The 26226-nt window shown below is 31.4% G+C and overlaps 2 protein-coding genes across 2 annotated transcripts in view; one reads left to right on the forward strand and one right to left on the reverse strand.

Annotated features, from left to right (window-relative positions):
- The first annotated feature begins 1333 nt into the window (after positions 1–1333).
- LOC130442453 (aminopeptidase N) overlaps positions 1334–26226 on the forward strand; it is a 36249-nt gene continuing 11356 nt past the window's right edge. The window contains exons 1-6 of the mRNA XM_056776573.1: positions 1334–1538; positions 20983–21040; positions 21509–21777; positions 24909–25136; positions 25265–25417; positions 25517–25638. Coding sequence (XP_056632551.1) covers positions 20996–21040; positions 21509–21777; positions 24909–25136; positions 25265–25417; positions 25517–25638 — 817 coding nt within the window. The 5' untranslated portion in view covers positions 1334–1538; positions 20983–20995. The remainder of the gene's footprint in view (positions 1539–20982; positions 21041–21508; positions 21778–24908; positions 25137–25264; positions 25418–25516; positions 25639–26226) is intronic.
- Positions 4341–13078, reverse strand: LOC130442452 (uncharacterized). Its single transcript, XM_056776572.1, has 2 exons — positions 12773–13078; positions 4341–10094 (listed from the first exon to the last, which is right to left on the reverse strand). The coding sequence occupies exons 1-2, from the start codon at positions 12878–12880 to the stop codon at positions 6711–6713; spliced, it is 3492 nt and encodes a 1163-aa protein (XP_056632550.1). The 5' UTR covers positions 12881–13078; the 3' UTR covers positions 4341–6710.

Genomic DNA, 26226 nt, shown 5'->3' on the forward strand with positions numbered 1-26226 from the left:
CCATAGCATGGAAGTGATTCCCTTCTACTCTTTCCTATTTTTTCCTTTTGTCTTTCAGTCCTGAATTCCTCTCCCTCTTAGGTCTTCCATCATCTCTGTGTACCATCTTCTTCTTGGTCTTCCTTTGTTTCTTGTTCCTCCTTCTTCTATATCTATCATTTTTTTTGTTGTTCTAAAATCTGGCATTCTCTGTATGTGACCGAGACACTATTCTTTTGGATATTTTTATTTTGCTGTGTTCTGCTTCTCCAAATAGATTCATTATTTCATTATTTGTTCTCCTCAGCCATAAATCTCCCCTTTTTTACCCCGTAGTAACATTCTAAATATTTCTTTCCCATATATCTAGGATCTCTTCTTCTGCTGTGTTAAGAAATCACGTTTCGCCTCCTTAGCTCACTGTTGGTCTTATTATTGTTTTGTATAGATGTAGCCTCGCCTTTCTGGAGATTTTTTGGGATCTTTCTCTCAATTGTTTACTTCGCCTCGTCGTCCTCACTTTCAGAATATCTCCCTCGTCACCGTCGTCCTTAATAACCACCCCAATATATACATAACTTTGAACTTGTGCAAAGCTCATTGCCTTTCTTTCATTCAGCTGTTTTGACAAACTGATCATTGCTATTTGATGCTTCGATTTATCTTCATTGACTTGTAGATTCACTGTCTCTGCCATTTCTATGAAGACTCTGCAAGTTTATTAGTATCCCTGTTCTGTTGAAACCGATTTTGAGTACTATCCATTCTAATACTATATTGAACAGCGTGGTGGATAGAGGAACATTTTGATATTCTTTGATTTGCCTTTACCTTCGTTTTGTATGTTCGACTGTAATTTTCTTGAGACTTTTTTGGAATACTTAGATCGTTCATAAAGCTGTACAAATTGTTTCTGTTCACAGTATCTTGAGCTTTTTACAAAAAAATAAAAAGCTCGAGAAAGTCAATGTTCACAACGGGCTGGTGAAATTATGATTAATGCTTTAGTTTATTTACTGAGGCTTGGATGAGTAATATATTGACCATGGTTATGCAGGTGTAGACTATTTCGTCATAATTTAGTTTTAACATCTTAGTTAACTTGAGCCAAATGCAATCGTCCAAAGATTACCAAGAAGTTTTTGTTTGGTTGCGAAGCCTACTGATTTCTTATTAACGTTAGTATCTTATAAATGTTGCTAACGTTATTAAAATGAAACTTTATGTCAGGTTTTTCAATCTCATAGAAATTCATACTAGTTGAAATAAAGCCAGCAAATCGTCTTTGTCCAGCTGAAACATATTGTAGAAGGTAATTCATCGTCTAAATTATTCTTGTATTTATAAAATTTACACTAGTCGAATTGAGTAGTGCCTGAGTACAAACTCTTCTCAACTAAATTAGCTAATAGTTAACGACAAAGGATTCATTTGAATATATGAACCAACTCTAATGTGTGTTTAGATACTGAAGAATAAAAATTTGCTAGTGCATTTTTTAATTCATAATATGAGACAAGGTTAAGTGAAACTTTGTGTTTTTGTTAAAATTTTTATTTGTAAGTACACTAGAATATAAGAATATATCGACTCATCAGAACATGTCATCAGAATATAACTAGATTTGGAACATAAATTTGAACAACAAACTTTTGAAATAAACTTAAACCTAATCATTTAAGCACTTTAAAACAATTTCATGATTTTGGAGAACATAAATTGAAATTAAAACTAATTTCATTAATTATACTTTTTACATTAATTGATTTTTTTCCAGAAAGTAGAAATAACGAGGCAGTAATGAATAAATGTTTTGTATATTATATATAAAAAGTTCTTTTCAAAATTAATCAAAATACACCAAAAGTACACTTTCGGAAAAAAATTTAAGGAGGCTCCCGCGTCTACCAAACTAGTCATATTGAAATAAACATTTATTTATTTTTATTCCACATATATTTATACTTAAATTAATAAATTATGAATTTAAACAATGCATAAAAGCTTCTAAATTAAACGTTCACATTTTATTGAAAATAAATAGTCGCTCATTTGATTGTATCAAAACAGCTGCACTAGAGTTTCCTAAACACTCTCCTAAGGTTAATGACATGTCAGTGTATTCAAAATTTGGGTACATTTTGATTAACAATATCTGATTTAAAAAATAACAAGGTTTCAGAAATTGAAGAATTTTATATTCATACATCGGGGAATTCTGATTAAATTTGTTATCAAGAAATTTAACTATTTCATCCATAAGAGCTCATGTTAAAGAAGCTAACTTGTAACTCGAATTTCTTTGGATCTTGATTGATAACACATATGAAGAAGGATACCGTTAAATTCGTCATATTTGAAACTATCAAATATATATATTGTTTCGCCACATTTCGCGTGGGAGCCTCATTAACTTTTATACTTCTTCGCCATTCCATAAATTTTCCGTAAGCCAATTGAAACTGTTTTCTTAAAATTTCTGGCAACAAATTTGAAGTTAATTTTGCAGCTTGTTTCAATATCACTGGCCGAGTATTATTAAAATCATCACTACTGTCAGTATCGGTATTATCTATTATAAACAGGTATTTATGATTTGGTAAAATAAGATTCAATGGAAATTATTATTTTTATCAAAGTCGATGGAAAATTAATCATGACATATTTACTGGTGTTGGTTCTTGATCAACATTGACAAGTATGAGTATTTTATGATTTTTGCTGGATATTATTAAGAATTTTTAAATTCTTCTCCGCTGACTAAAGTATTTTTTTTACCGTATTCATTCTATTCGTCATAGCCACGTAACCTCCTGCTCTTCCAGCTTCCATGGAGCTTACCAGCAAGGTAGCAGCAAACCTACGAATGCTCTGGTCGGTGTATAGATTTGCATTCAATAACTTTGATGATTTGTTTTATCATATATCCAAATTTGTTAATGCCAATTTTCTCAAATAACAATTCAAGAAAAATTGAGGTGTTATTGCATTAGTTGGATGAAGTTACTACGATGATCGATGCAACTTTTGAAAAAATCTTTTAGTGCAGCACAAAATTCAATAATTCTTCTTCTTCAATAATTCTTATTCAATATGTAGTTGTTAACTTTGTTGGGAGGTAAATATGATTTGGAACTTCTACGATGATTCATTTATTTCTTGTAAAAAAAATGTTTTGGATTTATTCGGTTGATAGCTATCTGCTTTTAGTTTGAGAGATGCACGCAGTTTCGAATATTTCTCTATATTTATATCATTTTTTAATTTAAGCTTAAGTCCTCCTTAATTGATTATATTTTCGACGAAGATTTATAGTTTACGAAAACTTTTGTAAGCTAGACGAAAAGAACTTTTTTTTTTGGAAAAGAAGTTATTTCAATGATATTTCTCGGTTCTATAAAAGCCATATAAGTTTAATTTTAGAATTTCTTTGCTTTTTCATGTGATAAATTAATAGATTTTTCTTTTGTAATTTCCAAAATTACCGGTGGCGTAGAGATTTCATTATAGTAACGTTCACTGTAATGTGGAATTATTTTAAAAAGGAACTATACAAACTTATATATTTTTCACGTTTTAAATCGGGTAGGGCACGCAGATTTTTTTTAGTAATTGTGAAAAAATAGTTCTTTGAAAAATATATTGACTTTTTGACATCTCTAATGAGATTTGATGTATCTACAATACGATTGTAAGCTGCGTTTATGAACTATTAAGCTATTCAGGGTATTTTACATTTGAAAGCTCATTAGACAATAGACTGATTAAAATTATAGTTGATTGAATTAATACTATTCAACAGTCAATAAAAATTCAAATCGTGGCATTGGTATTAATATAATTAATTTTTTCAACATTTCAATTTTTTCAATAAATTAGTAGCGATTTCTATTGGTGAAATTATTAATCAAGACATCAATAATGCCTTATCCTCAAAAATTAGAAATTAGGCGAAATTTTACGTCAATAGATTGATTAAAAGTGAAAATTTGATTAGAAAATTCCATCTAAACAGACAAACAATATAGCACTTTTCTCGTGGATTGTATTTTAGTATCAAAATGGATCTATTTTTACTATAAATAATTCCAAAATAAACACGCACACAAAGAAATTCACATTTTTATCTATTTAAAAAATTATTAATAAGAAAATAACCCCTTTACGATGCCACTGCCACATTTTAACTAGATGGTGAAAGCGTGGGTAATTATTTTATATTGTTTTTAGGAAAATCACTGGTATCTATCTTTCTGCTAAAAGCCAACCAGATTATTTGAAAAGTGGATTATTTCATTTAGTTTATCCTATCAGATATAACTTATCGAAAAAGGTGTATGAAATAACTATATATACGAGGCTTTAATAATTTATTTGCGTATTTATCATATAAAATGATTTATTTGGTACATAATAGGCATAATAACCAAAATAACAAATACAGTCAAAAAAACTATGGTACCATATTAATTATTTGAACATATGTTTTGAACTATATTTCAAAAACAATGAGATTTTTCTACAAGCAATAAGTGAACATTAAGAAAAGTATGCAGATTTTTCAACTTTACATTTAGCTTATATTCCGGAATATATTTTCCCAGTCGGTGGAAATAATTTCTTGAATTGCACAATTTGTAGCGCTTCTCGGAAACTGATTGGATTTTTTTATTGTTTAGCTTCTCGAAATAAAAATAACTTATTGGTTTCGCTATCCGTGTTAGTGGTCGCTAATAACTGATGAATATCAATTATTAAATATCTAGAATATATTATGCAGCTGAATTATGGAAAAATTAACGCATGAAATTATGATATCCCAATCTCCCATTATATTTAGTCTGATTAAGAATTTTTTTGGAAGACCATTTCTCTAGTATTTGATTATATACAAAAATCAAAGAAGGTATATTTGTTGGGCTTGATATTCGAAAACTAATAGCTGAAGCAAAATTTGAAATGTTTAAAAAATTACAACAGGATTTTAGCTCGAATGTTCAAAATATTAATTTTCTTGCCAACACTTGAGCGATGAACGAGAAGAGATGCTTCTCCGAGGATACCAATAATTTTGGGATAAAGGCATGATGAGCAACTACGATTGCACCCTAATGCGTGAAACAGATTGCAAGCAGTACAAAAGACAATTCAACATATGTTCATTTCTAGCTCATACTTTTAAATATGCTGTATCAAAAATAGTTAATACTATGAATTAGAATTGTTAAAAACAGATTCAGGTTTCAATTTGCCTTATGATCAACTTTTAGTGGTTTGGAACCAAAGCCGTGTATAGTTGTATTGGAAAAAATATGATTTTGTTATTGGATGGAGATGGAGAAAAACGACATCATTTGTGATCCTAATCTATAAAGCAGATATATGAACAGAACAAAAACAAAATCTCAACCAACAGACTTCGTTAAAGTAGAAAAGGGTCTAATTTCTGCCGACCCTAATACCAGATTCCAAAACTGTTGCTGCTGTGTTGTGATAAAAGAGTAGATATATTCTGTAGAGCTCGTAATAACTGCAATCAAAAGCCTGATTTAACTAGATATTTCATTATCAGCTCTTCGAAAATTATGACCTTGGGTCGATATTTATTAAAGTTTTCTATCTTCACGTTCGTGAAATTTAAAACTCAATCTACAAAAATCGTTTTCATTAATGCAGTTTCGAATATATTTATTTTGAACAAGTTTTTCTTTGTTTATATAAGTTTTTATTTTGTTGTTATATCGATAATTTCCGAGAAGCTTTTATGGTTACTAAAATATCAAATGACTTTCAAAGGAAATTGAGGCGATTCCATTAGATCCAATTGATCTTTTTTTGATCTGCCAAAAATACACTGAAATCTAGTTAGAGAAATTTTTAGACACGACACTTCATTAGCAACTTGGTCGTGTTATTTTTAAAGTTCTCGACATGGTCAGTATTAGTTGTAAACACACGATATTTCATAAGAATTAAAACAAGTCAACGGGCTTATAAATATAGTTAAAGTAAAGCAGACCCTGCAAGTTATAAATTACAATAAGACCTACTAGTAAAAAAATTCAGTAGATTAAGAAAAAATTGAAAGAAGCACTTCTGTATCAGCTCAAAATGATAATAAAAAATCACTTATTTGACGGCATTAAGAGGTCAAAGAGTTTATCAAAGTCCCAGATGTACTTCCGGTTGTACCAATAATTGGATTGGATTGGTTGACTTCCAGTTCGGCATTTTGAACTGGATTTATGAATTACCCGAAACAGCAGTTCCTCTCGATTACAAAACATATCGCATTTCATATAAAAACATTTTCCTGGGTTATCGGTTAATTTAGTTAACCTAACTTAAGCTTAAGTAAAATTAACTCATCTAACCTAACCGGAAAATGGATTCGTTCCTCAGTTTTCTTAACAACATCAAGAGAGAGTTCCCAAATCGAATATAAATAAATAAAAAGATGAACAATAATTATTTTCACGTTTTTGTGAATTGTCTAAATATAGGCCCTCCTAAACAAAACATTTCATTTAGTTCCCCAGTTCAAAAACGAATCATTAGTAAAATCGGAAGTACTGATTTATGACGTCTAGAAAACCTCGATAAATTAATTCATTCTACGATTTCGAAAATGCTAAACTAACACGTTCCTGATTTAGGCAGATAAGGAAATAGAATCAATTTAAAGAGACAATAAAAGAAACAATTAGGACATTTTTTAAAAACGTAAGATACTAGTTCGATTTACTAGACGTTTTGATGCTACTAGAAAACGATTTGGGCCTATTTTTACGGAAATATTTCGCCCAGGCAGCTTTGGTTTCGTTATTTAAAATAACGTAGAACAAGAAGAGTATGAAACCTTGTATGTTCGAAGTTACAGCAAATAAATAAATCAAAGTTAATTTCAACCATTGTATATAAATGAAATTAGCAAACACCCAAAACATCCAAGGAACACCTAGTACAAAAAATAAAAGGCAAGCTAATTGTATTTGTAGTTTTTGAATATTTTCTTTACTTCCGTGAGATTCAACAGTGTTCGATGTAATTCTTCTCATTACAGCAAAAAATACGAAAGTATTAACAAATACTATTATACTCACTGGCAATAATACCCCATAATATAAATTAGCTCCCACGGGGTAACAGTAGTTGTATTTTCTTTTTGTATACGTTGTTGAATTGATAATATTAACAATGCCTACTGGTAAAATAGCGAATCCCCAGCCAAAAATAATTGATTTCAGTACTATGTTTTCTGGTAGTATAGTTAAAACCTTTACAAATCTCATGTACTGTAAAAAAGAATATACCAACATCCAACAAAATTTGCTTATTACAAAGTAATGCAGTAAGATACCCAAAATTGTACAACTGTGTACTGTTACAAAGAACTTTGAATCACTTATTTGCATAATGAACGTTTCTAAAAGGATCGATATTGATAGATTTAGTAAAATAATCGTACCCTGTTTCCTTCTCCATATTTTAAAAAGAAATGCTGTTAAAAAGATCCCTGTTATACCTATCAAAGTCATTATATCTCCTATTATAGCTATAACATCTAAAATAACATCATCCGTACTACTCAAGAATTTTTCCATGGTTATTCTCAACATAGATAAATGAGTTAAATGTGAATACATACAAATATGATAATGATTTTCTATATCAAATTCTCCCATATAAACTCCTCCGGATGTAGACCAATGCCCTTTTTTTCTAACTGTTTTCTTCCCATAATCCCAAAATCCACATTCTGGTATTTCACTATAATTAGATTCTTTGAACATTATAGGTATACTACTCGGTAGGTACCCACCAAATTCTGGAATAGTGACACTCACAACAGGACCTGAGGGCCTTGTTGTATGATTACTTTCAAAAAAAGCATCTTTGAAATAAATCGTAGTAATAATTGTTATATTAGAACTATTTTTATGATTTAAAATTTCTTCGGGTATTAATAAAGCGAAAAGTGCGTTAGGACCAAGATCGTACAAAGAACTATTACTGTGAAGATCAGCCACGATTGGTTCTTTACCTTGTTCCTGGTAAATTACCACGCCGTAAATATCACTTGAAATTGGATTAGTGACATGTACAATAACATTTTGTTCCTGTAGTAGAAACGCAGTTAAATTTGATGTTGTTTCAATCAATATATTTTCTACTACATCTATTAAATCGTCGGTGACGTTTAAAAGATCTTGTGAAGACACCAAAAGTTCCTTATTTACATTCAACAAATTGTCAATTATCTTCATGGTACTGTCCACTGAATTGTTTTCGTTGTTAGTAGTGTCTACTAATATATTGCTGTTGATATCGTCAAAAATCTTATTCAAAAATTTTGAAGCGTAATATATTGAGAGAACTGGTAAATTAGGATCGTTTTCTATAACATTAGTAACGTTGTTAACAGTTTCTGTAGTTAAATTTTGTTGTAACGCGGAATAAATATATTTAGTACTCTCTGGTAATTCCACATCGCTAGAACATTCTCCTATAACATCTCCCCATTCAGCACCTGTTAAAAAATCACCTCCACATATTCGTATAACAGGTAAACCATTTTGTTGTAGACAATTTTGGTCAGATACCGCACTTTGACTTATTGGCGTTAACGGCCAACTTAAATTATGTAATGTTTCAGGTAAACAATATTCACTACTTCTTATATATATAACATTTATGTCCTCTCTATTTTCTAGGTTATCTTTGATATATTTGAAATCTTCTAGAACATCGTTTGTGTCTTCATTTGATATATGAATTAATATATCTACAGATTTCAAATCGAAATTATAAATATCCATAACTCTTGTTTCTTCTTTGAAAAAATTTAGAGATTTGTTCAAAATTCTTCTAAAATCGATTAAATTCGTTTGGTTGCAGTTAAATAACTGACATACATTACTGATTATTAATCGTGCCGAAAATTCGGTACCAGATTTAGTTTTATAGGCCAATACAGGATTCGATTCGATTTTATCGTCTACATAATATGTACTTTTGAAAACTTCGCAATAATAAATACCAATTTTATCTTCTAACTCAACCTCGTATACGTTGTACGATCGAACATTTTCTCTATTTTCGATTATTTGTTCGACATCTTTTCTCGTTTTAATAGCATAAGGAGCTGCATTAGTAAAACAATAAATTGTTTTTTCGTTTGCGTTTTCGAAAAGACCTTCAGGCGAGTATATAGTCAAATACAATTTCCTTTCTTTATCGTCAAAATTCAGTGTCAACTGAGCTTCTTCAACAGAATTTTGTTTCGGATGTTGAGTAACACATAGAGAATAAGATAAATTTTTCTTTGTATAATACCAAGAATGTTCACTAAGAGATTGATTGAATTCATAAAATGGTAAATCTGGATAAGTGATAGTTCCAACAATAGATTCATCATCATCGGCTAAGTCGGACAACATTGTGAAATCATACATAGTGTTTACTTTTGCCAATTCGGAACAAGTTTGTTTCTGCTTGCAGTAACATGCGTCCGAAAGTATATCCACACTAACGCAATCATGGGGGCACCTAGCGTAAACTTCTTCTTTGGAAAACTGGCAAACATATCGATGATATCGGTCACAAAATTCAGGGTAGTATTCTTCTGAAGACGTATTCACTACCAAACAATTCTTATTAAAAAAATCTACATCAGTTAACGCTCCCTTTATAGGTTTCTTAATAGGAATACCAAAATTTTCTCCAAAAGTTAGTGATTCAAAAGGTCCGTATTCGTGTAATCTCTTGTATGGCAGCCAAAGTAGTTCGTTTTTCAACGGTACATTGTTGGAATCTTCGGTTAATGCTTCAAAGCTACATATATTACCCCATGGTTGAGCAGCGGCGAAAAAAATGCAGCTATCAGACGTTTCTGAAAATTGAACAGGACATCGTTTCCCATAACGTGTGAGCTTTGAACAAAGATTAGTGGAATTTGCGGGAATCCACGTATTATTGGTGCAAACTCTTGTTACTAAATTTCCATATTTGTCCGTGCAAGGTGGGGAAGATAAAACGATTTCATTATCAATTCCTTTTGAATTCCAATATACTTGAGTTGAATTGTTGACTATAGTTATTTCCCTCGGGCAACGCTGAAACAACAAAAAATTGATCATAGCTATTTATGTATAAAGGGGAATAAGTAGATGGCATTCTTAAAAAGCTACTGGTCTGAGGTTCCGTAATTCGGCCATGGGTATATATATTTATATATATGGTCAATGGTCAATAGAGAAAAAACGATAAAATTCAGGAACTGAAAAGGAATGAGGACAGGACAAATGTATGGAATAGACTAGATAAAGATAAATAGAAAAGCATCCACAAAAGAGCAAAGAGAATATTGATGAACAATGGAAAAGTATTAAGAAACGCGTAATAACTTCAGCAGAAGAAGGTGTTGGTACAAAAGATACTATAAAAAAATTAATGGTTTGATTAGTAATTTATAATAAAAATTAAAAAGAAGTTAGGTAAAAATGACTAGAAACTATGATAAAAAAAGATCAAAACAAATATATAAAAACAAAAAAGGTAATACAAACTATGAGAATAAAATGACTTGATGATAGTATGGACACCTTGGAAAATGAAAAACGAACTACAACCAATATTAAAGAAAAAGAACAATTCAAAAATTTCTTTACGTAAAAATAAAGTGAGCATGAAGATGATATAAGCGATGAAAGCAGAGAGGGAATGTGATAATACAATTAACAAATTGGAGCACAACGAAGCAAAGCAAAATGGTAAGACAGAATAATGAATAAGCTAATAAAATACGAGGAGATAGCTCAAAGTCCAGAATATTTGAAATCATGGAAAGAATATGGGAAAAGAAGGACAAGAACATGGAACAACTGAAAGTACCACAAAGTTATAAGTATCAGTAAGAGTTACTTTGTAAAATACTACAGGAAGAATAATAATAAAACCGGACCATCCGAGGAGTTGGAAACAAAATCTGTGGTAAGGCAAGGTAATGGACTCGAAAACTACCTTACTAATATAAGGAATGGATTTGGACCAACTAAAGATAGACAGAAATAGAAAATTGAAATTTGGAAACAATGAGTATCGAAGACTTAAAAACTATGACATTGAGAATATATTAGAAAATGATGATATGGTAAATGAAAAATTTGAAAATGCGGATAAGTAGGGGATAAGAAAATTTATAGAATAGCGAATTAGCGAGAAAGGACTGCCACGAAAATAAACGGAAGATCAGATTGTTCAGGATATGGGTCAGGAAGACATAACTAGAACAGACAAATGTAGAACAAAAAAAATACAGAACAGTTATCGATGCTGTTCGATAAATTAGTTTCAAAAGGACATTTGTCCACACATCGTCACATAAATTCATCTGAAAATAATCATTTTTGTTAAATTTAATTAGATTTACCAATTTTCTATTTTTACCTGCGATATTACCATTATTATCTGCGTCTTTATTGCTAGAAAAATAAAAATAAAAATTGGAACAAAATTCAAATCAACAAAAATGGCTACTCAAAACCTAGGAAATTCAGAGATTCATATGATAAAGAATATGATTAATTATTGAATTAGATGATGAAAAACGCTATACATTTACAACTAAACATTTACTAAACAGTACTCTAGGGTGCTTGGGTCGTATCGCTGCTTCAGCTACTCAATCAACCGACCGAAAGAGAAAACTGTACTTCTTACTATTGTGGATGCTCATTACAACATTCGAAATGCAAATTTGCATGGAAACCTCGACGTAGTGCAGGAATGTAGAATACTATAAAGTTATGATGCTTTAACTTTTCAATCAACGGTACAAAAAGAGAAGAGTGAAGAATACGAAACCTTCAGACCCTGTGTAATACAATAGGGTCCTATAAGTCCTATAAGTCCTTTGAACTTAAAAAATAATTAAATAAAGCTATGCACAGTATGGCTTTTTATGTGGGTTAATCTACATGAAACGAGAATTATTTTTTAAAAATGCCTCTTTCCAAATGTTCTCTATTACGATCTTGATTGAATGAAGTTTGGTTTTCAGAAAGAGTCTAGAAATTGTTTGAAAGTAAAAATTTACAAGGAAAAGTGACTTTTTCCACATTCCAACCAAATTATTTTACGCCACGTTAAAGACCAGTGTGATATCCAAGCCACACAAATGATAATTTTTGCAAGAATTTTGTTCTATAATTTGAGAATATGTTATAGAATAACAGATATACAGAATAGAATGCGATATTATTTGACATTTTTTTATTGAATCATTTATAATTATGAAAAACGAGAAAGTATACAAAAGTCAGTAGTTTGATTTGAGGCTAGTGAAAATTTTATTAGAGAATTACATCTAAACAGATAAAAAACAAACAAAAGTGGATAAACATTTATTGATACACTACTAAGGAAACTAAATTACTTTATTATGATGATTAATGAACTTTTAGACTTTGTATATACCCATACAGTCACACAGACTCACCTTCTGAGCCTATTTTTATGGATTGTTAGCTCCTGCACACAGTTTGAGACTCCAAACAAAAACTATATCATTCTATACTTTGCCTTTTCTAACCAATTTTCTATTTTTGTTATTAGCAAGCTTTAATTGACTCATAAATTGACGTGAATATATATTTTTATTTTTAACAAGGGATTTATCACGTATTACCGTACTAATTAAGCAATATTACGAAATTAACAAGAATAATGATTCGATATTTAAATACATACATATATTGTAAATTATTTATGCTTTATCTATATGGTAGCTTACCTTACTATTATCCTCATCACAATATCCATATTTTAAGCAAAAACTAACTAAAATCACAAGTTTTATTAATACATATCTTTCAGTGAAACCTTGTCGCAAAACACACATCTTAAATTCTACTATTTCAACATGGAATCGCGACAAATACCATTTGTTTGTCGTTTGTCGTTTGTTTATACAGTTAAATTAGAGTTTTTTATGTGTACTTAAAAATTTGTAATTACACAATATATCAGAAGTGAAAATGGTGGGATGATAATGGAAAGTGTGATACTATCAGACACATTATTGTTACCAATATTCAATAACAGGAGCGTAGAAAGGAAGGGGCAAACCTACCTGCCTACAGAAATCAAACAAAAAACACAAAATTTCAAAAAATATGTAGTACTTTTTCTCCATTTGGAAGAAAACTACTCCTTTTAACTTTTATATTGATACTTTTATACGTCAGAATTGTACAATTCGTCTTACCAAATTAATTAGATTCATTCTAATTGCATTTTTCACGAAAATATGAAAACGAACGATTTTGATTGGAAAATTAAATGATTATTTTGTTACACGAGTATAACCCAGGTCTGTAAGTTGATTCAAATTTCAACTGCTTTCTAGCGATTATCCTTATCCCTATTACAAAATTTTTTCATACCACTTAAGGTTACCTTTCAAAACAATAAAATCCCAAAATATAAAAAAAAGTTATTTCTTTGTGGAAGAAAACTTTTTGTAGTTATTTTTTTATCATATTCAGCTGAAAGAATCTCTCTCGATAATTTTCAACTGTAATTGTAATCTTTTTTATGTCCCAGTGACCTTGGTATCTTATTTTCATTTCTTAAATATCTTGGAAAAATCTTCCATCTTGCTCTTCACGCCCATCACCAAGATTTTTTGCAAAATAATCCAAATGGGAATGTGAAAATTGAATTTCTATGATACTACAACGACGATTTCTGGATTTTTTCAACACATTTTCAATTTGGATAATAATTTTAATAATCTTAATAATTTCCAATGAATGTATGTTGAACTGCTTTAAAAGCACTCCATACATCGTTCTCCATATTTTCTATTACATTTGCAAATTCTATTTCTTTCACAAGCTCTTTATCTGCAGCCCTAAAAAGATTACCTCATTTAATTTTGCCTCTGATAGAACCAGAAATATTTTACGCTTTGTTTCACATGTGAAATGATGGAAGTGAGACAATAAAACTTTCACAAAATATAAATATGCTTCCAGATGTTAAATTTGCTGTTTGTCACTTCGTATCCAATGTTGTTTAGGTTCCTATTATTCCACTAATACAAAAATCATTAAAATTTTGTAAACTCAACCTACTGACCAAGAGAGAGCATAGAATTTTTAGATCTCCCCACACTTCACATTGTATTCTTAGAAGTAATTCCTCTAAATTTTCATAGTTTTCCATGAACTTAATTGAATGACCGACCGCAATAGAAGCAAAGGCATTGCCATTATGTGAAAGGAAAAAAGGTGTTTTTAGGAGCTCGTAGGCGAGTAACTTTATCTGCATTTGCTTGGCAGTGCACAACGGAACCGTTTGAAGAAGAATATTTCAAAAATTCAGCCTCATAATCTCTATCATGATTTATATATCAAGAGAAGGTGTATCTGGAACAGAGTTTTTGGCTTCAATTTAGACGCCAGTAATTCAAAAAGATATTTTGGAGGTCCCATATCTTTTACTAAATCATTCCTGATGTTTATGGTTCGAAATCAGTATCCATCAACACTAATAGGAACTAGTCTTATAGCTTATATGTATAATATTGTTTGAATACAAGATATGTTTCAAAATTTTCGATTTTTAATTTTGAAATAAAGATAATAAGCTTGTTTCACGAATTCATAAATTGGCCTGAATTTTAATGGTACACTATTTATCGAATGAAGTTAGTGAAAGAAAAACTCAGGCAAGGCGATCTTCTCTCTACGAACCTATTAAATATTAATTGTATTACTAATACTATTAAGACAAAGTAACATACAAACAACAGGCGCTTCATCTGTCTCCATAACAAAGTCCAACAGACAAATAGAAAAGGTTTTTAGTAAATTTGTGGATAAAACAAAAAGGTTTGGCTCACAAATAAATAAATGCTTTGAAAACACAGTTGAAAGCAACAATACAAATTAAATAACAACTTGTAACGTTGAAGATCAATTTGATTATCTAGGACTTCTAGGAGTATCCCTAAGATTTACAAACTTTGAAGAAAATGAAATGGAAAGAGGAATCTGAAAGGTTACAAAGTAATAGGAACTAATGATGGTTAGAACACATAGCCAGATTATCACAGCAGAGAATTGTGAGAATTGTATTGAAGGGAGGAGAGAGAGGTGAAAGAAAAAAAGGGCGAACAAAGAAAAAGCTACAACTACAAAAAGTCAAGCAAGATGAATATTAGGTGGGAAGGATTCAATGGACAGAAGTAGCAAAGAACCGAAGGAAGAAGAAGACCTGTATATGAATTGGAACTAAGTATTTGCCAACTAGTTTATGAACATTTTAGTTGTAGCATTCACAAAGTATATTTATATATAAATATATTTATATTTTGAGCCTTCGAATACTTATGTAATTACCGGGGATTGAAAATATGGTTACAGTATAACGTCAAAATATGTATAAAAGTATGTGTGTGTGTGAACGAAAATTGCTCGGAAGCAAGTCCATCAGCCACAGAATTTTTCAATGATTTTACCTAAATATTAATTTCAATATTTTTGATAAAATTTACTTATAAATCTAAAGGATGTCGATTATCTCAGCTTAAAAGGTGTGTGAAGTTTAAAGGTAGAGAGTAGATTTGTTTGACTGTAATAAATTGTCTATTTTATTAATGTGATTGATGGATTAAAAGAAAATGTGATTGAGATCAGCATAAGAATTATCATCGCAGGTATAGGCTATCCAGCTTGGTAATATGGAGATACCCTTCCCATGACCATTCATTCTAGGTGTTATGGATTCAATGGATTTGTATAAAAGTATGACAATGATAAAAATCACTTACATTAATTAATTGAGAATTGTGGTGTTCTGAAATCAACAAACTCAATATTTATTTAAAGTGTCAATTTGTATTTTGGCTTGAATTCCAAAAACCGTATCCTACCTATTAGCTTCAAATCGTGAAAGTACTCTACTTGGTTAGGTTAGCTGCAAATACGTGGTTAGGTTAGATTAGGTTAGGATAGGAAAATTTTTACATTCCCTTTCCTTACGAGATGCCAAAAATCCTTTTAGGTACAATAATCTAGTGTACGATAGACTCTATCAGATAAAGTATCTGGTAAATATTTGAGGCCAATAGGTGAATTTCTGTTTTCGGAACTTCAGTCTGTTAATTCATTTTTATACCTTAAGTACAATTACCGCTGTAATTTCAAAAAAATTCTATACATAATATCGGAATATTAACATATAAAGGGAATTATTGTCAAAACCACTTGCTGAGCTGTTGAATTTAATATTGTGCGAAGATACTTTCTGAAACGTTACTTGTTAATGATCGCAATCCATAATACTACAAAAGATGATAAACAACTAAATTGAACCAACACCAAAAACTATCATGTTAATCCAATTCTTATCAACTGAACTATATACGAGGGATTTTCTGAAAAGTTTCCGACATAACCAGACATTTTTTTCTATATTCATTTTCCAATATAGTCTATACACTAAATTGCTCTAACCTTTTTATCCGTTCCAAATAATATTCATCGCCTCTTTTCACAAAATTACTTATCTCAATATTAACTTTCTTGACCAGTGTGATCCTCTTCCATCCATGATGTGTCACATGTATTACCTTATTATTTGGTGCAATAAGTATTGTTATAGTTCTAATTCAAAACGTTGTTTTTCTACGACCGTGCATTTTAACCCACTTTCCCGCACGCATTTTAGTTTTGAAAGTGTCACTTTCCCGCACTAGTGCGGGAAAGTAAAATTAAGCAAATTTTGACCATATTAGATAGTTTTTCACTTCGGAGGTTATAACTATTGTTACTACAGGTAAATAAATATTTTCGAAATAGTCCATCAAATAAAATTTAAACCTTTTCTACCTTTTTGTAACATTTTTAATTTTTTGAAAATATAAAATAATAAAGATATTTTTTATATAACCTTGTACATTCTTCAGAGGAGTGTCACAAAACAACTATCAAACCACCCGGGTTTGATAGCAGTTGCTATAACCCAGGCGTGTAATTGTTACTAAAAAGTCAAAGCTGTTCAAAACTTCTTGGAAGTGACCGAATAAGTACAATCTTCTTCTAAATTAAACCACATTAAACCGAATCCGATACAATAATATTAATGGATTCATCCGACGAAGAACTTCCTGAAGCCATTTTGAAGGCTGCAAATAAAACTAATTCCGAGCTGTTACCTGCCAAATGACTTAAAACCGTTGCCGTTACCGTCATCGTCATCTTTATGCGACCTGCAACCGATGCCATCCTCATCGACGTCATCTACCTTCCAGTTGAAACCAAATAACTCCACTGGACCGGCAATTCTTACTAGTCTACAGAATGCAACAAATTGTGTTTTGAATATTAATATTTATAATAATTAGTAATTTTTTGTTAAAGTTTTGTATATCATTATGTTTGTTGGAATGAAATAATTTTGGGAAAATGGGTTGGTATACTTTTTTGTATATACGGTCGTAGAAAAAATTATGTTCCTAACTCTTGCGTAAAGTGTCTTTCCCGCACTTGACCGCTTGCCCGAACTCCGCTCCGCGTCGTTCGGGACAACTGCAGTCGCGTGCGGTAAAGTATCACTTTCCGCACTTGTTAGGAAAATAACTATTTCATGACACAGATTAAGCAGAGTATAAAGTACTACATACTACAAAAGTATTTTATAGAAACTGGCTACTTGCCGATTTGTTAAATCAGTTTTTCTATTTTACTGAAATATTTAGTTTTGATTTGTGGAATAATAATATGAATAATATAATCAAAACAATGTGAATAACAACTTCCTATTATCTCTAATGAAAAAACATACTGTACAGTTTTTAAGATCTTTTAGCTAACAAACAAGATCTTATCTCGTTAAATTAGTGACTTACATCATATGGTATCATTCTATACATATTTACATGTTAGACTAAAACAATATTTCTGACTAATCGGTAACTGACTACTTGTAATTGCTAGGTTATTGTTTGCAATTTCGCATTACGTCCAATCTCCCACGAAATGAAGAAATAAATATATACCCATCCAGAAAAAAGAATATATTTTGTTACTACTTTTTGGGACAAATTTTAATGATTTCTAGATCAGTGATAAGTAGTCTGAATTTAGAATCGCAATTTTTTTTATTTGTATATAAATATTGAACGGTTTCACAAAATAGCTAAGAAGAAAATAGACTATCGAAGAGTCTATTGGATTACTCAAACGGGCTCGAGAATTCTTAATTGATTCCAGGAAACTGAAACTGTTAGCGAAAGAAGAAAATATAAAATACTCAGAGTAAAAAAATGCAAATGATGATTGTAACCTGGAAATTACGGCACGTAAAAATTTTAATACCTGCAGATTATTGAATGCTAGACATTTTTATATTCATCTCAATAATTGGGAGAAGAAACTGTGATATTAATTTTAGGTTCAGGTGACTTTTGAGTATGTATAGACAAACAAAAATAGCGGTTGAGGGATCAGAAGCTCCACAGATGAACCTCGTCATGGATTATTATCAGAAAATAGACAAATAGGTATATGGAGTCATCAATTGACATCTTTGCATCAACAGCCTGACTAAGATATTCCGTTCCTGGAGTCTCAATTATTGTTAGCGCCTTTGAATATAGGCGCCGCTGTTATTTCATGCGATAATATGCAAGTTAATAGGCGATGTGGAGCAGAAAGAAATAGAAGAAAGCAACAAAATAACAGTCAAGTGTCGCATTTTATTGTATTAAATTTACTTCATTATATTCTATTAATGGCGAGTATAAATAGAAAAATCCAAGTCAATCCAACATATTAAAAATTATGGCCGATGAGGAAATTGTTTCGACGCTGCATTGAGTTCCTTGTAGTGGATGGAAAAAAGAGCAGGTGTATAGGTATCAAAGGTAGTCAATATACGCGGCCAGATACCATTCAAGAATATATCTTCCAGAACTTTGGACAGATATCTTATTATATTTATTAAGCAACTTGGTTGAAAGCATACTACTGTGATAAGTGAAAATGGGGGGCCTTCATTGTATTTGATTAAATTCCTTGATAAATTATTTCGTTTTATTATTCTATATAAACACATAGTTTTCAGTGTTTAAGATGAAGAAAAAAAGATTTTATGATCTGTTTTTGAAATCGCATAATTAACAATATACCCTTGTAAGAAAAACTATTTAATTTCTTAGTTCTAGTTTTCAAAATTGAATTCAATCAGTATGCTTGATTTTTGAACTATTATTTATTTATATAATGGGACTACTTTAGTCCCCTTTCCAGTTATTAACATTCTTATACCTTCTATTTTAATCTACTTCGCTGTCTATTTACATAATTGATTAAATAGATAATTTAACATTAACATACCATTAGAGAGAATGTGTACTTAGAAGAACAACCAACCTAGTTATGTCATATATTTGTCATCCAATTAAGTGGTTTCCTATGAATAATATATAAATCACAGCGTGTTTATTTAGAACCAGATAGTGCGTGAATCAATATTGTACCAAAAGTAGAATTAGATAGATAGAAATACCTACTCTAACTGTAATGGCCTCACTGAAATCAACTGAAATTTATACTCGGGCTTTACGGGTCGATAAATAATTTGAAATTTACCTTGAAAAGTATTAATTAGACACAATTTAGGTAAAAATATACGACATAAAATATATTTTCAATGTTTTAATAATAATAACTGTAGAAATAATAAAAAACTGTACAAAAAATCATCTTTGGAACCATTAGCAATAGTCTTATCTCTTATTGCTCAGTCTTGCCAATATAAAGCTGAGATGATAAATTGCAAAAGCACATATATGGATTCGCTCGAAATGCTACCAATATTCGTTGTCATCAAGATACGGATGCACAGTTGGGCAAATTTATGCGTTTGGTGGACGTAGGACTAATATCTGAAATTTCGAATTACCCCATATTTTTTTTGTTAAGCTGTTCTTCTTAGGTTCTATTACCATTGTCCGCCGTCAGCTTTTTTTAATTAAAAATTTCCACCTAAGATATTTCATTAAACCGTCCATGGAAAATGCCTTTTCTTTAAAATAAAATCACAACTATTTTTACGAACCAAAATTAATGAATCGTCTTTATTTTGAAAATTTAACTTTAAATTTTAATATACTGAAAAACATAAAAAAATTAAAACATCCATAACGAAAATCTACGTCCACAGAAATTAACTAGGTTTATAGTTTATACATAAATGATTACCTGAGGGCTCATGCCAATTTTGCGAGAAAAGATATTTTTCCTTTTAGCTCGTACTTTTTTTGAAATTTTGTCCCCATAAATTCCAGTTTCTTTGTTTCGAATGTTTTTTTATATTTCATGAACTTATCATTTTCTTTAATCCTCATGAATTATGAAAACATGAAAGTCAATAAAGATATATGTTTCAAAGATCATGACCGGGCATATGGACAACAAATTCACGTGGGCGAAAACTTTCGAAAGATTTGTTCGCATTGAATAAAATTGAATAGAAATTAGTAAAAGTAACTAATTATAATATTTCAAATTAAATTTTTTATGGATTTCGTTCATGTTCTTTTATTATGAATTGAATGTGTACCACTCTTGAATGGAAAAGGGTGGTTTTGGTTTGTAGCGCGTAGACTCCGTCCTCTCCACTGAGATCTTTAGGAAATTCTGAGATGTCTTATCTTTTTTTAAGAGATGAGCCTGTTGGCTATACATTCTTGGCTTCTTGTTCTGGACGTTTTACTGTCTGTGTGTGTTTAGGTAAATCTTTTCCAACCTTCCTCGGTAAGAAGAGTTGTAATCCGCTTATGAAATACGGATTTACCGTGTCGGGGGTGTCCTCTTGTCTCGGTGAACCTAGGATCTTGTAAAAATAACTTGTTTTGTTTTTTTATGTTTCAAAATATCCGATAATATTTCTGATCCAGAATGTGCATATAATTAGTTTTATACCTTCCAGATACTTCTTGATTATGTGGAGGCTGTACGTTACATTACTATTAGCATCAATACCTTTAGTAAGTATCAATGCATGGTCAAAGTACAAAAATTAATAACCTAATGTTAACTTGTGAAAAAAACACTGAGATATTAAATATCAAGAGTCACCATAATGTTCAATCACCTCATCGGCGCTCCTCTAGCGGTTATATTGCATAACGTCTTTAGTTTGAAACACTTTGCTCAAAATTGACATTTCAATTACTTTTTAACGTATGAAATTTTTACGTACATAATAACAAATTAGAAACATATAAATATATGATGAAAGTTATAGGAAGACTTATAAACATAAATGATTATTTCAAGGGCTTAGGCAGTTATAAACAGTCCTCAATCTAGTTTTTAGTTTTTGATCTTAACACAATTTTTATACAAAAATTTAACTTTTGTCTAGTACTTTGTACTTTCAGTAGTAACCCTTTGTAATTTATCTTTCTCATCACAACAAACTGGTTCTCTCTCATTTTTTCATTATATTTTAGATCAATGGTAGAGAGAAAAGAAGTATAGACTTAATAGCAGCCCACGGATTGATATCTCAAGAGAGACTACCACACGATACCTCTCCATCCGGCTACCATCTGTTCTTACAACCGTTTCCTAACGATGGCTACTTCGAAGGAAAAGTCAAAATAAATGTAACCATACAACATAAGACCCACGAGATAGTCTTACACGCCCATCCGGATTTAGTTATATTGCACTGCAATATCACCCAATTGATACCATCGGATGAGGAACTAAAACAAGCGTGAGTGTAAAAATATATCGATAAATATTAGATATTTTAGTAATTATTTCAGAATCGATTCATGTTGTAATCGAGTCTGAAAAAAAATAGTTCCAAAATTAACTTGTGAATATGAAATTATACTATTCACGATCCGCTGGCTCTATGATATAGTCCATCCATCTTTTGGGCTTTTCTATACAATCTAGATTTCCACACCATGTCTTGTCTATCGAATATCATCTTGTTTTTCAAATAAAATTCATTGTCTTTGTTTTTTATGTGGCCCGTGAGGCTATGCCTACATGAGTCTTTCGTTCGCCGTTTGTGGCCATCGTATTTTTAGGAGTGCAGTAAAGCTAGCAAGTAATTCATAGGCACACTTCTTACAGCTTTGGCTTGTTGATATGCTACCACTATTTTTATTCAGTCTATTCTAATAATAATCATAGTCAAATTATTGATAACAATCACAATCCCCTTCAATAGGTTTGCACTTGGAGAAGAAGATAGATCGGAGTAAAACCAATTATTGGGACAAACTACAGGGACTGAAACAGGCAAACACTCTTCTGCGAAACTGTAATCAGAGAAGATCTGCTGGACCTGAAAACGCTAAACTTGGCAGATAATTTGTCGTGCAGATTTTGTTGAGAATATGAAATAGAAATACAATATAAATAGAATAGAGTGTTAATCACACCATCTAAAAGGAGTGTGATTAACAAATCAGCAGTAAACACTGGGTTTCACAATATCGCGGCAAGAAGGAGGGACACAATAGATCCTTCACGTCGCAGTGTATATGACACCCTAACATCCACATATATAGATCTGCACTGGTGACTGGTGTAGTAAGGAATGGGCGTGATTAGCCGTCGCGCATTACCATTTACTCAAAGAATTATTAAAAACTACTTACAAAAAAGGAAAGATTGTTTGGTTTAGTGATTCTCTGAATAGAAACTGCAAAAATTAATTACAAATCATTACAAAAGGACTACAGCAAAACATAAGACCTTTCTTAAAAAATTATATTACTCAAGTTCAAAATCTTGGTTGGGTTGTGGTTACAGCTAGCAGATACTTAGCTATTTATGCGTTGATATCTTCCGCTTTTCATTCTAGGTACAATTCATGATCAGTTTCTATTATTGCTATTGTACTTGACGATGAAGGTAGAAGATCAAGAAATAATAGACGATGATTTTGCGTGCATGAGATGTTCAGGAAAAAATGTGCAGGAGAAGAATTTTGGCAGATCCAGAGATACTCTCGTATGCATACAATATAATTCCATGTTTGCTCATAGAGTCGGTGTATATTTTGCGTCACTTGCATCATAAATATACTATATGTTCGCACTCCTTCAATGAGCTTTTGTTCACATTCTTAATGGATACCGTCAATTCCTGACAATTCATCTCTTGGTAAAACTATTACCGTACCGTTTTAAAAATATTGGCATTCAAAAATTATGGATTAATAATTGATGCTGGTATAAAGTAATGATCAGAATTTTTAAGCATGAAATTATGAGAAGAAGATTAGAAAAAGACTAAGAACATAAACAACAGAATAGTATGAGACTATTCTTAAGCTGGCCAAAAAATAAAACTTTTACAACATGCTTGTTAGTTGAAGAATCTCCGCAATACCTTTTCATTTATAAACAAGTATTATTAACAGTAAATAGTAACAGTAAATAGTGAAAAACACCTGGAAAATAACTGATATACAATTTATACTTACGAGGTCTTGCTATTAAATAACGAGACTGCGCGCCTAGATGGCGCCCGACTGAGTGCAGTAAATTGTTGCAAGGGCCTATGTGGACAATTCTCTATCTCGTGCGCGTATTTTTGAGTGGTGTAAGCGCTTTAGTGAGGGCCGAGAAAGCACAGAAGATTACTAGCGCCAGGTCGCTCTGTGACTTATTCAACTCCGGAAACAGTGACCAAAATCAACCAAATTGTGCGTGCAGATCGTCGAATGAGCATCCTGATGATTGCCAAGGCTGTAAACGCCGATAAAGAAGACAAAAGTCTGTGCGAAGTTGGTGCGAAAAAATCTGAATCTTGACTGAAAGCTCTTGCGTCAACGGGTCTGCTCAGATTTCTTTGAGAGGTTAGAAAGGTTAGAAGAAGATCTACTAACCGATTTGAGTCGATGGAAGCGGTAAAGTAAAAAACGGCAGAGCTCCTAAAGGCCCTCACCAAAGAAAAACTTCCAGCACTGCTTCGATCAATGGATCAACATTTTATCTCGCCAATCAACTCTTTGTTGTCAAAATAGCGACTAGTCTAGCCTGTAGCATTTTGTCAAACAGGCCGACCTCAATCGGCGCTGATAACGTAATACCTATTTGGAAAGGATCTCGAGCGGCATAAAACAAATCCAGACTTCTGAACTTTAAGTTTGTTAATACTAATCCCATTGACTAAAATTAAACACCATTATTCTTCTAAAATTAAGTTATTGTTAACTAAGTAATCGAATATCAGAGGTCAGAAGAGGGGGCAAATCTGTGAGTTCCCCACTGATTGGAATCATAGCGCCGGGTAATTGTTTATCGTTTTTCACAAATTAGGTTATAATCATATTTTATTATCTTGCTTGAAGTAAATGGCGAATCCCTTGTACACTTGAACAGAAGACTCTTCTATATCGTCTACGGGTCTTTTTAACCATTTATCCATGTTTTTTATAAAAGGAGCGCACAACTAACGTAAAGATATTTTTGAATAATCACTTATCAAAAGAAGCTAATACTGCAATAACATTACCGTACTAATAACAAATAAGTCATTCCATGCGATATGAGATCTCCTAAATTGCCCAAAGTGTAGCCAGTGCTGCTTGGAAGGCATTCTGCAAGGTTCCCAATGTTGCCTAATCTTCTCTAATTCCGTTTTCTCAATGTATTTATTGATTTTGTCGAGTTTTTTTGTCTATTTTATTTTACGTGGTGCTGAAACCAGTGGTCTATATACCACAGGTTGAAAACCGCTGACTTTTAGAACCACAAACATTTTTTCTTGAAATCAAAAGGATTGATTGAATAGTTATTTTGATATCGTTAGTTATCTAGTTATTTCGATAGAAATGTTATAATATTAAATCTATAGGTACTTTCTCATAATTTCTTTCAGAAATCTAAGCGATCCGCTTGAAAGAGATTTAGGTCCAGTACCTGTAGTTATAGAATCAGCTGAAAGAGTAAGAAACAAACCTCTCTATAACATAGTATTACAGAGTCCCATTAAATCAGGAGCTTTGCTGGAAGTATATCTTCAATTTACTGGTAAACTTTTCAATGATTCCTCGGAAGGTTTATTCAGGAGCAGTTATGTAGATCCGACGACAAAAGAAACAAAATGGTACGTACCAAAAGCAGACTGAATATAATTATAAATAGTTGAACTCATAGTAACGTCTGTATGATATACTATTATTTGAGCTATAATTCGTCTCCGATATAATATAAATTTTGAATCTATTGTGGTAGGTTTGTTTCCACCCACATGAGACCCAATATGGCTAGGAGCGTTTTCCCTTGTTACGATGAACCAGCTTTTAAAGTACCAATAATAATATCAGTGGCGAGACATAAGAAAATGATTGCTGTTTCTAATATGCCACTAGAATCTACTCTACCCCAGTGAGTATAAATGCATTTGTAGTTTAACACAAAATGTTAAATTAGGTACTAATTTTAATAACTTCATTTCACCAATATGTTATATGTATATGTTTTTAGTGAGAGTTTGAAGGATTGGTATTGGGATACTTTTAAGAAATCGCCTGTAATGGCTACTTTTTCCATAGGAATAGTAATTTCAGAATTTAGCAACATCACTTTCAATGTAACAGCAGATAAAGGTAGATACTATTAAGTTTTTACTTCGATGTAAATCAATACACTACAAAGCAGTTAAAGTGGATATTTTTGATTCTTCTGAAATTTGGAACCAAAAATATTCCTAAAAATATTACAGTGAATACGAGTAGATGCATGAATATAAATTGACAGCTAATGTTTTTTCTTTCTTTGTGCTCTTATGTCTTTGATGAATGTACAAAAGTGATTTGAAAATTAGGATGTTTTTACTCCCAAATCAGTGCTTACCACCTTTATTTCCGTTATTATCAAAAACGCAGTTTATTTAAAAAAATTATGCTTTTATGAACGTTAGAAATAGTTCACCTTAAGCATTTGGAGACATGAAAGGTTGTCACAAGTTGAAGTCGCTATGCAAGTAAATGTGTCGCAAATATTCCAATCAAAGACCATTTTCCCGTGTCTTTATCCCATACATCATCGATCTTCATAAACATTTAGAATTAGGATCTACTTACCCTCTATTTCAAAATCTACCCTGCGCCAAGAGTTGCTTTTACCCCGGAGGTAGATGCCCCCCTTTCTCGGAGGTGAAAAATTTTTCATTAAAAATAAGTATGAAAATCGAT

This window comes from Diorhabda sublineata, chromosome 4 (genome assembly GCF_026230105.1).
Source record: "Diorhabda sublineata isolate icDioSubl1.1 chromosome 4, icDioSubl1.1, whole genome shotgun sequence".
In the NCBI taxonomy this organism is placed as follows: domain Eukaryota; kingdom Metazoa; phylum Arthropoda; class Insecta; order Coleoptera; family Chrysomelidae; genus Diorhabda; species Diorhabda sublineata.